This window comes from Porites lutea, chromosome 6, assembly GCF_958299795.1.
Source record: "Porites lutea chromosome 6, jaPorLute2.1, whole genome shotgun sequence".
Classification (NCBI taxonomy): domain Eukaryota; kingdom Metazoa; phylum Cnidaria; class Anthozoa; order Scleractinia; family Poritidae; genus Porites; species Porites lutea.
Window position 1 is genome coordinate 19,500,631 of NC_133206.1, and position 12,492 is coordinate 19,513,122.

Consider the following 12,492-nt stretch of genomic DNA (forward strand, 5'->3'; position numbering starts at 1 on the left):
CGGCTGAGAGGGTTACCCGGTCTGGTAGACCGGGCTACCCACCTTGGCGAGTCACCCCATCTATCATGTAAACGTTATCAAATTAAAGTGAGAGATTATGTGGACAGGCTGGTACCCAGCCTTAGCGGGTTACCTTTCCTACCTGGGGTCCCCCTCCTCCAAGTAAACAGGCCCTAAGTCGAGAATATTTTTATCATAACAAAACATTCTGGTCTGAATTCTTTGCCCTTTGTGTCCTTTGTCGGTCGACGTGATTCCGCCTGGCTGTTAGCCTCTTCACTTGGTAGTTTGCGACGTTTCAACGTTTGTCGGCAGTTTGTTGACCTTTTTTCCCCACAATTTTAAGTCAGCGACTGTTGTGTCGGCCAATGTTTAAACAATTTTGGCGGGTTGCTGACCATTTTCCCACCCGCAAATTTGACCCGGTCAACTTTTGACGGTGTTGGCCGACCAGTTTGGACGTTTGTCACCCCAGGGTGTCACCAGACTGTTGAACGTTGACCATAGAATGGAGAACCATGCTATCTTCGCTTACCATGATAAAGCTATTTTTAAATTCTTTCACGTATAAGATTGTGTCTTAAAGTTCCATTTGCGTCTTAAAATTGCATTATCCGCAGTTTGCTTGTGTCGTTTGTGAGGGCTTTCCAATGCATTTCGCGGCGGTAAGAATCACGTTAGAGACTGGGTTCAAGTGAGTTTTGTGTTGAAATTTTTGGTGTCAGCATACATAACGTAGCAATGCTCTGTACAGGTGTGTGACTGTATGGAAATTTCTAGTATCTGCAACTCGCTTTTAATGGATTGTAAGCTTTGAATAACAATGAATTTAAGTGAACATAGTACTTAGCATCGACTGTCGTTAAGAACCGAAGAACGGACTGGAAAGATGGCTGAGAACCACGATGTTAAAACTGCCGAGAAGTCCGGGGACCTCGCTGAGGGATCTCCATCCATTCAACTGGTAAGTTCATGGTGTTCGGGAAATTAATTGAATGAGGATTTTAGTGAGGATACTTCGGAAAAGTGCATAAGGTCTGTTTATTGTCAAAGTAGTAATTGGTGTGTCATAAGGCGATGCAACATTCTTTCCAGTGAAATTCAAAGTGCCAATATCAAGCTCATATTTTCGAATTTTATACCATGATCTCTGCAATTGCATTGAAAGCTTTGGCATGTCTCCGTGTTTAGCTTATTAAAAGCTTGTTTTTGTTTGGTCCATGGCTTTCAACCTCTCTCATGTTTGTGCGTTATGGCTTCTTAGGTAAAGAAGCAATTTGCCTTAAATTTGTTAAAGAATCGCAATCCTTTTATTATGTTCCGATTTCCGCACGGTCTTACATGTATACACACTGTATGGATTCTGATAGTAATTCCTTGTAAATAAACAGTGCATAATAAATACCGGTATGATGCATGAATGGGGCTATGCGGAAATCTTGCCTGATCTGTTCCAGCCTGTTTCTGTCAGTTGATCAGTGGAACAGATGAAACATCTATCTATACAGTAAAAAAAATCTAGAAAATATTTATGCGGAAAAAATGAGGGCTTTGTTAAAGCCTTGCCATCCAGACAACCCTAATGTAATGATGTTTAAATAAAATTAGTATAGATGACTAGAAGCAAGCAAACAAAAATAATGGCTGTGCTTGAAGACAAATCAGTATACATGTACCATGTTACATACTACAGATTTTGATCATAAAGTGTATATAATGTATGTTTAAGGTAATAAAAAAACAGCTAATTAGAATAATTGTTACACTGTTTATAAGTTGACCCAATGATACATGAGGAAATTATTTCACTCATTGAGGCAAGGCTTTTCTGCTAAAGACTGAGTGAAACAAGCATGCAAAACAATAATGTTTAGTTTTAGGAGGTAATAATGGCCAAAAAAAAATTAATCAAGGGCGGGCTTGTCACATTTCTGGGACAAGTATGCCTTTGGGGATTTCAGGTGAATTTTAATCAACATCGCTTTTGATATCTTGTTCATGTTCTCTTTAAATGAGCTCCAGTGTCTGAGCTCTCTTTGTTCGAATCAACATAATCTCCTTTATGCAGTTTTGTAAAGATATCCTTGGTGCAGTTGTCAAACAGCAGTCCCTTCCTTTCTGGCTTCTTGTATTTGATGTGGCCTCCATTTCAATGATCAACTTTGTACTTGCTTGTTTCACACCCGATTTGTACATTGTATTAAAGAAGTGGTGATCTGCAATGCATTGTATCCATAGCTTATCACATTACATGTATTGATGGCTTTCTTAGTCATATTGAACGAATGGTAGTGGCTTGTTAAGATTATCCAATTTTATGGTTGTACCTTTTTGTCCCCTTAGATTGAGCAAACAGAGAAGGTCAAACACAAAGTTCGCATCCAGAAAAAGAATGGCAGATATTACTTTCAACATCCATATGCAAGACTGTTTGTGGCCTATTTCGTTATTTTCTGCAACTTTTTAATCTATGCAGAAGATCCTGTGTCACACAGTAGAGCCAACTGCACTATTCCTGTGGTAGGGAATGACTTTGCCTTTGTTACTTACAGGTAATGCTACTAAAAGTAACAATAATGTAAGCTAGGCTTCTGTCATTGCTGTGTCCTGTACAGTGTGGTTGAATCTGTTACATTGGTACATCAACCTCTCAAAAATTACCACTGTCAGTTATTAAGGTGCACTTTTATTGTCACTCAAAAATACCTGTGTGTATTAAATTCTCTTTGCCTTAAAAGCTAAGGAGTTACCTGTTCCCTTACCTGTTCCTGATAGATGTGATCTGATTCTTGTAAGCTATCACCTCCCCTGAGCAAACAAGCAGACCTTAGATGGCTGTTTATGGTGGAGATTCTTAAGGGTGGGGGTGTTGGGGTGGGGGTAAGGCCTGCATAGCAGCCTTTAAAGGAGAGGGGGTAGTGTAAGAAGGAGAAGAAGGGAATGCCTGCTACAAAAGCCACGTCTTATCCCAGCTGTCACTTCAACGACCAATCAGAATCAGGCGCACGCTTTTCTGCATGACTGACTTCACGCAGGAATGTATTGCCAAAGGCGGTTTCGTAGCTTTAGAGCATGAGAAAATCTTCGCAACAGAATTTCGGCGCCGCAACTCACACAAAAATTTGTAAAAGGGGACGGAAACCAAATGTTAACGTTTAAAAAAATAGCAGTTGAAGAGTTTGTGGAGTTAACTTTACTTCTGGGGGAGGACGAGCCTCGTTTGAAAATTAATTTTCGCCATCGGGTAGAGTTGAAAGTGCGGGGCTGATTTTAGCTCATTGTTGTGGCTCTGTTGGGTTGCGATTGACCAGAAACAAAAAATTGTCAGAACAGGTCGCAGACCTTGTGCTCCCAAATTAGAAACACAGCTCAACTGTACAGTTTCATCGAGAAAGCTGTAAGCAACACTATTGTCCAGGAAGATTTACATTGAGAAGCTGTGGAAGGTCGAAGCAAAAGACAGCTTCCCACCACTATCACGCCAGAAAGAAGCGATGTAAGAAAGAAACGTCTCGAATCTGACGTTGAAAAGCTGAAAGAGAAAAATCCTGGAAAGGTTAATTCTAGAAAGACCTTGTTTGCAGAAAGCTCGACGGTGAGTGACTCATCCGACGCAGAATCGGGAATTGCTGATATTGAAACATTTTAGATGCAGACGCCGGAGCAAGTAACATGGACACTTGCTGGACAAGATCGCTTGCTGATGTTTTGCTGAATTATTGTAGTATAGAAGATATTATGCAAAAACCAAGCACTCAGCTTAAGGCACCGGCAATGATTTTGAATCCTAACGGAGAAGTCATCGTTCCAAAAATGGTTGATAACATGATGCAGGCTAACTGAAATAGCCAGTTTGGTTTGCTGAACAAGCTTGTTCTATCGTCTGATCAACCAATCAGAATTTGCGGACACCAGCGTCCACAGAGGTGTACAAAACGGGTTTATTATAGAAGGCGTTCCCTTCCTTCTCTCCCCAATCCCCTCTCCTTCTTTTCTTCCTTACCCTCCCCCCCCCCCCCCCCTTTAACACCTGCTACGCAGGCTAGGTGGGGGTCGGGGCGGAGGTATACAGGCTATACAGGTATAATACATTATTAATAAGAAAGTGGAGGGTCTCCAACCAATGGATTAAACATATGGTGATGAAGATGGTGGACTGCAGAAAAGCGGCCTGTAAGCAAAGGGATATCAGCTTCCTAAGATAAGCTTAGTGTTGAAAAAACCAGGAAGACAAATTATACCAATTTATACAATACATGTACTTGGGACAAACAACTGACATGCATACAAAATGAACAACACACATTAGACCAATGCATGAAAAAAAAAAAATGCATGAAAACTTTGTTTGAATAGTTTGTTTGTTACTGGTTACTTGTTACGTTACCTGTTGTTCTTTAGTTTGTTTGTTTGTTCATTACTTTCTGATTGCTGACCAGCTAAAGGTGAGACGTCTGTTGTGTACAGTTTAATTTCAGTGCTCTTTTGTTTTCTATAGGTACCCACCTGGAGGATGGTCTGTCTTAAAAGTGTTAATGTGGCTTGCAGCAATAGTTGTTGGCTTACTTGTGGGAAAGTTTTTCTTTCACAAACTTGTTTTCAACCGTTGGCTGAAACTGACAATGTTCAAACGAGATAGTGGCACATGGATGGTGATGTTTTTAAGCACGTTGTTGTCACTGTTCATTTTCTCGTTCATCTATAATGGGTTTTTGAGAGCTGGAGGAGATGAACTTTCTCTTTATAAAATCACCACCTATCTTGGCATCCAGAATGACAACTTCATGAAGGCAGCAGGCTTGGGAACATGGATGGGTGATTTTGTGACAGCTTGGATGGTTACAGATATGATGCTTCAGGTACAAGATTTAGATTGATATCTGTAATACCGTAAAAATTAATTCCGAAAATAAGCCCCAGGGCTTATATTTTTCAAAGGCCCTTTTTGAGGGGCTTATTTTTGGAGGGGTTTATCTGCGGACGGAAATTTGCATTTCAAAACCAATTGGGCTAGCCTTATGGTTGGAAGTACATTTACCATTTTTGCTTTGTTTTACTTTGTATTTGAGGGCAATTCTCCAAGTACAAGCCCCCGGGGGGCTTATATTTGGAGGGGCGATTTAACGGAGGGTCTTTTGCGTTACCGGGTTTGGGGGGCTTATATTTGGAGGGCCTTATACATGGAGGGGCTTATTTTGGGAATTTTACATGGGTTAATTTTACATGGGTTAATTCTGAAAATAAGCCCCAGGGCTTATATTTTTCAAAGGCCCTTTTTGAGGGGCTTATTTTTGGAGGGGTTTATCTGCGGACGGAAATTTGCATTTCAGAACCAATTGGGCTAGCCTTATGGTTGGAAGTACATTTACCGTTTTTGCTTTGTTTTACTTTGTATTTGAGGGCAATTCTCCAAGTACAAGCCCCTGGGGGGCTTATATTTGGAGGGGTGATTTAACGGAGGGTCTTTTGCGTTACCGGGTTTGGGGGGCTTATATTTGGAGGGCCTTATACATGGAGGGGCTTATTTTGGGAATTTTACAGTAAATGATTTAAATATCATCTCAAATAAAAGAGATGTGTGTGTTAAGTATCCCAAATGGCTCTAGGCAAACCAGTTGGTTATTTACAAGTGTGACTGAGGAATTAAACTCAGGACTATTGAGAACAAATCCAGCTGGAAGTTAAGGCAAGGATTGGACTTGGGGCCTCCAGATTGAAATAGCCCACGTTCCCCTCCCTCCCCCTCCCCCCCCCCCCCCCCCAAAAGAAAAAAAAAAGGAAGCACTACTCACCCCTTAGGCAAGCTAAGAACAGAATTCACTAGTCCAATTGCAAAATCCTCCAGCCCCAGGCTATTAGAAACAGCTTTCTTTGCGTGCTGGACAGAGTACACATGTAACCTGTAACCTGTAAATTAAAGTACTAAGTACAGTACTTACCTGTTGAGTTAATATTACCCCGCCGGATTGGATGCTTGTACATTACAGAGTTACCCACAGCTTTACATTTATTTCACCTTCAGACAGCTACATGTATTTAACTTACCTGATTGGAGGAAGCGTTTACAGTCTCTTGAAAATTTTTTGTGTAATGAAATGACATGATACCTCACCCACATTTTTTCTTTACTTTTCACTGGATGGAGACAACGTGCAACTTTGTTTCTTGAGTAAAGAAACAAACAGTGCAGTGTTCAATTTGCTAAAGATTCCATTGGAAGGCCAAACTTTTAACTTGGTGCTTGAAACTTTTCAGGACAAACTTTATCCACACTGGAATGTTTGGTTGAGAAAAATTTGGAAAACTGGCTGGACTCGTATCTATATGTTCTGGATTGTGTTGATTGTTGCTACTGCTATTGTTGCCACTGGAATCATTACTGATTTTGTCAGATGGGATACTCTGAACAGGGATTTTGTTTCCACCAATGAATTATCTCGAGCCTTCTTGGCGTCATTCATTCTTGTTATGGATTTGCTGATTGTGATGCAGGTATGTTAATATAAGGTGACATAATTATATATATATGCATACACTAAAGACGAATTTGTGAGGTACTTTTATGTCAGATTCCAGTATGTCACCCTAGAGGTTGAACAACGTCAGGTGGTTTCTGCCTTAAATACATGGTGTTTGTCTCAATGGCCTAAGACACAAACTATTTAACATAAATTTTTTTTATCAGGAAAATAACACTGCACCTTTTCTTGAGACCGCAGAGTGCTGTGGCATAAGGCTAAAGAAAAGTCCTGCCCAGTTTTCCAAGACAAATAAAATTCCAAGTATTAATGTGATAGCTGCTTGTTGAATGGAGAAGCTAAAATTATGGTTTTCTTTTTTTTAGCCATGGTATTTATTTATGCCGTGTTAAAGGCAATTGAAGATCATAACTGTTGTTGAACAAGGGTTAAACTTGATGAGTAATAGTTCACCATCAAACTGTTACTTGCAAGTGTTTAACATGTTTATCAGTTAATTATTCAGCATTTACCAAGCAACAGTTGATGCTGTTTACTACTAAAGATACAAAAATAAATGTACATGTAGAAGGGTACACTATCTTGGCAGACAGATGTCCACTCATGATGTCCACTCTTTTCTTGAGTTTTTAGAATAAAATGTACACCATTGCGTATGTATTGATTTAGCTGCAAATGTACCTAACACAGGTTCTTTATGGTGATTGTAAAGAATTCTAAAAGAAGAGCAGAAAGATAAAAAAGAAAGATTCACCTTAGAGTTTGGTTTACAGATGTACATTTAAAGGTGTCTGCTTTACAGAAAGATGAGTTAGTCCATCAAAGTGGTGCCTAAGAAATTCGAAGATCTTATCTTTATAGAATAGACAGTGTTCATCTTAGAGAGATGTTGTTTTTAGAGGATAGTCAGCATGAGAACAGAAACAACCTTCAGAAACATCCCATAATATGTACCTTCAAATGACAGAGTCTACAACCTTGAAATTTGATGGAAATAGGGCAATATCAACAGAGAGGTGTGTTAGTTCTCAGAAAGGTGACCACGACTTTGGAGAGTTTTTACTCATAGCCTTAGTCTCCTTGTCTAACTTTGTCCATCTAAGGAAGGCACAAACTATATCGACATCAAAAGTACAGTACAGTGTAGCCTCACCATGGAATTCTGTCAGTAGCTAGCAATGGCACCCTCGAGCTGTACTGTACATACTTAGAGAGATGTACATCTTAGAGAGATGACTACCTTTAGTCGGTAGGGTAGCAGTTAAAAGTGGTTATGGTTTTCAGTGAGGTGCCTTTTCGTGTGGTATCAGAGTTGAGAGGGTTTACCTTTGAGGAGAGTCAGTCTTGCATGTAGACTCTAGAAACATGTCCACCTCAGTGTCTACACAAGACGAATCCACCTTAGCTAGGTGTGCAGCTCAGGGAGTTGTAGGGACTTGTTGATTAAGAGTGGCTGTGTTGTTCTTCACGCAGGACTGGGAATTCCCTAACTTCCAAGGCAACATGGATATTAAACTTCCGGGAGTCGACACCGCCTCTTTCTACTTCCGGTTGCCTCGCTTCTGTAAGAAGGAGAACTGGCACGTTCACATTACAGGCAAATGGTTCAACTATGGAATCATAATGCTGGTTATAATTCTTGACCTGAACATGTGGAAAAACCAGATTTTTTACGATCCTTTCACGTTTGGTCAGTACACCGATTCCGAAGGTTACATCTACTCTGTTCAGGATCAAAGCTTTTTGAACACTGCAAACCAAACCATGCTGTCTTATGACTGGAGGTCACAGAATATCAACCCGACCACCAACAAAAGCTACTTCAAAACCGATCCGCGTATGAACTCAAAATACCTCAACTTCGCTCTTGCTTTGAAAGGTATCGCCTTTATTCCCTCCATAGTCGCGTTCCTAACCTTCGGCACTCTTATCTGGCGTTATGGAAGAGAGGAGTTTGTTGTCGAAAAAGTAATCGATGATGTCCACAATATTGAGGGCACCGACGGGATTGTGATTGAAGATGTTGAAATTCATGAGAAAGTAGAGAAAGAGTCCGCACAGCAAAATGATGAAGTCACATCTGGAACAGTTTCCCAGCAAAACAAAGGACGTCCGACATCTGAGCTACCTTCAGATCAAGACGACGGAACACCTGTTCTTAAGAGCGTTCAAATGGTTTCTAACATGTAGGAATTGACAACATTGCTGGCCTGTTAAAGGGGTTGGGTCACACCTCTAAGAGCGTTTTCACATTGCGGCCATATTGGTAGTATTCCAAAACAATGCAACGATGGAAATGTTGGTGTTCCAAACTAATCCGGTGGGAATTGAACTCTTTTCTTAGGTAAACGCTTTCTTTTGTTCCAATAAATTTCCATAGATGCTGGCCACGTGAGTGAAAACGCTCTAAATTAGTCACTAGCTGCACTTACCAAATCATCATAAATTGGCTAAAATATGAAAGTAACTGCTTCAGAGCGTAGAAGATCGCAAGGGAAGTAGAGAAGACACAAAATAAATGAATATAGCTTGACGTAAACAGGAGTACGGATGGGCAAAAATTTAAAAGATTTAAACGGATTGCATTCAGGTTAACTTGGAAAAACATCGGCCGCCCTTTTTTTTTTCAAGTTTGTTCCCATTTGTCAGATTTGTATAGAGATGTGACCAAGCCCCTTGAGTAGTCTCATGCGCAGTCGCTTCGTTTCGTCTCGTAAAGGAGCGTTGCGTGACAAGACGAAAACGGCTGCGTGGTAGACTACTTGAACAATCACTAACCTTTATAATAAAAATGACGTAACCCCACGATTTTTAGCGTAACACAGCATTGCAACATTGTTCCAACATTGCAGCGCTGTGTTGCACCGAAGATCGTCTTTGCGAATCGACTCGTGTAACATCAAGTCCATGCAAATGAATAAGTGGAGTCGCGACCATTTCTTTCGGCTTACATGTAGTTCATTTTACTCGCTCATTTAACAGTTATGTTTTTTCCCAATTTCATTGAAGACGAAACAGCATTTCATTTTACTTGTTAAAGCAGTGGGACCGAGAGACCAAGTAGAATATATTTTGGTAGATGTCAAGTAAAATCTTGTCAACTTGGGCTGAGTGGATTCTAACGTTTACCCTTGTTCTTTGAAAGATTTTAGTTTGGGTTTGTTATTTTGATATGTAGTAAGTGAAGAACGCTTTTATTCATAAGACGTTTTTGGGTCATAAGGAAAGAAAATAACAGTTCTACTTTAAAACTTAGAACGCCAGGGAGACCTATTTTTAGGAAAATTCCAAATTTCATTTTGTAATATACTCCATTTTGCAAATAATACCACGCGCTCTCTTCTGCTGCACTATTTTATAGAAAATGTTCTTTGAAAGATTTTAGTCTGGGTATAAGGAAGTTGAATATTTAAAGTACGCTGGGTCAAATTTCTTTTAAAGCTTTCTTTTGCTGCATCATTCTATAGAAAATGTTCTTTGGAAGATTTTAGTCTGGGTTTATTATTTTGATATGTAGTAAGTGAAGAACGCTTTTATTTATAAGACGTTTTTGGGTCACAAGGAAAGAAAATCACAGTTCTACTCTAAAACTTAGAGCGCCAGGGAGACCTATTTTTGGGAAAATTCCAAATTTCATTTTGTAATATACTCCATTTTGCAAATAATACCACGCGAAACGACGTTAAACAGCCTTCACTTGAATGAATACACCATTATTCTCCCACGCGGACGTTCTAGTGGCTTCATTACGCGTTCCTTCCCCGTTCGTTCGTCGGAGAGGATTGCGTGACGAGTCAAAAAACGTCTGCGTGGGAAGCTAATACACAATGAGGTTGTAACCATAGTTACATTTCCCCTTAACTGACTTTGGAAGCGAACGTGTTCCGCTGAACAATTTTATCAGTTGATGTTTATTTATCTGTCTCCCATTTTATTTTTAAGGAAGTTGAATATTTTAACTACGCTGAGTCAAATTTCTTTTAAAGCTTTCTTTTGCTGTACTATTTTATAGAAAGCTTTAACCTGGAAATTTTTAGGTGTAATGTATGTCGAACCATCTCTGTTACTGTAAGAAATTTTACCCTGTATGTCTTCGCTGTTATGTATAACGCCGTCAAAGTAAGTTGAAATAAAGTACCATATCCTGTCTTGATTGTCAATGACTGTATACCGTCCTTCGCTGGACAACACGCGGCCAAAGAGACGATGATCATCAACAGCACCAGCGACTGCAGTGTAACATGTCCATACACTGACATTCCACCATCATGGACAGTTTATCCTGTCCCAAAGTTATGTCAGACCATGCTTCATCGCGATTGCAGTTCAATTTCCGCTTCAATCATACATCTCTGTAAATCTGTCACTTGGCTCTGTCCCTTTTCTGTCCTTTTTAGGTGGTTTGACTGCGTATTTGCGAGACTCAAACTGGTTCCCGGTGCTCTATTACTTTGGTGCCCTGCTCTGTAGCCTCGAAACAAGGTTTGTACGAAGCCGAAGTTGGTTTCATATTCTTACAACAAATGCTGTTTCGCTTTGTCACTAAAAATTACTAGCAATGAGCTGTCGTAACGTTTAGTTATTTGTCATTCCTGTGGTGTTTCTTGCGGAACATCGCCACCCACGGCTCTTTCTCGCCTGAGAAAACTTTAGTTTCCTTTTTCTTAAATAATCAACACGTCTGATCTCTCCACTCTGCGGGCTTCAGCGGGCTTTTTCTCCGGTGATGACGTCAGTTTTCCGATCAAGATCATCGCATCATTGCTTTTCCGTTCGGTTACTTCTTTCAATTTATCGTTTAGCGACTTGAGAACTATGTCTCGTTTTTTACTAATATCCCTCACAGATTCCTTCCTGTGTGTTTTCATCGATCCTTTGTTGCGTTCTTGCTCTTGCCTCTTTTCATTTTGCTTTTCTTGGTATAACATGCCAACTTCGAAGAACACATACGCAAAGATCAAAGCCAGAAGAAACACGCAAGCGTTTCGGCGAATCTTTTTCCCCACACCACGCATAACCGATCAGATGTGGAGGCAACTTGCTGGTGTCTCATTCTAGAACAAGCTGGCTAGTGTATTTATGACACATTTTGTCTGAACAAAAGAACCAGCAATCTCTAGATAGAAAACAAAGTACAAATTTCCCTAAGAATTTTGAATTTCTGCTTGGCTGAAATTCAGAGGTGTTTAATTGTTTTTGCCTCGTATATGAACCAAACTGGTTTGATAACGATCATTGATACGTATGACGTAACAAGGTAAAGCGATAAAATCTATTCTTCGTAATACTTTCTTTCTAGTTCGCTTAGGTTAACCGTAACCTGTTACAAATCCAATTATCGTAAGGCTCAAAAACACTTCATCAATATACGCCCTTAATCATTTTAAATATCTTGAAACAGTTTTTTATTGGAAAATAATATTTCGTCTTAGGAAATCAGCTAGGGGTACAGGTGGCCTTTCAAATTAAAATATTATGCTTCAAACAACCTAGTATTCGTGTTGTAAGCACGCATAGTCTGATTAAAAAGATTAAGGCCCCATTTTTCGTTTGAGTATGGTTTGTGGCACGAAACTTTCTAGGTCATTGGTTTAGCGCTACACCGCCTTGAGATTCGCGCAAACATCACTACCTTCTCAACGTATCGGCCAGAAACCAAAACCACTCGTGGCTTGCGCTTACGTCACTTTCCCGCGCCGAACACTGGTCACCCTATTTATTTTGTATTAAACTCTGATTGGTTTGTTGATCTATCTGAATTTGTTACAATTGGGCAGGGCTATTGCTACTATGGGTTTTGATAACAACACTCAAATGAAGAAAAAGAAAAAAAGAAGCGAGCGAGGGGAAGGGGGGGGGGGGGGGGGCAAGCTTTTTTTCGTGACGCCGTGATCGATTATCTTTGGTGTCCGCGAATCGTGATGTACTGAAAAACTGTTCCGTAAATCGAGATTTAAGTGCACTCCGTGAAACCTGAACTGCAGATCAAGCGAAGTAAATGAAGCGTTAATTT

The 12,492-nt window shown here is 40.1% G+C and overlaps 1 protein-coding gene across 1 annotated transcript; it reads left to right on the plus strand.

Moving 5' to 3' along the window:
- Window positions 1-123: 123 nt before the first annotated feature.
- Window positions 124-10,628, plus strand: LOC140940386 (transmembrane protein 117-like). Its single transcript, XM_073389353.1, has 5 exons — window positions 124-964; window positions 2,344-2,552; window positions 4,499-4,859; window positions 6,256-6,492; window positions 7,953-10,628. The coding sequence occupies exons 1-5, from the start codon at window positions 890-892 to the stop codon at window positions 8,667-8,669; spliced, it is 1,599 nt and encodes a 532-aa protein (XP_073245454.1). The 5' UTR covers window positions 124-889; the 3' UTR covers window positions 8,670-10,628.
- Window positions 10,629-12,492: the final 1,864 nt, after the last annotated feature.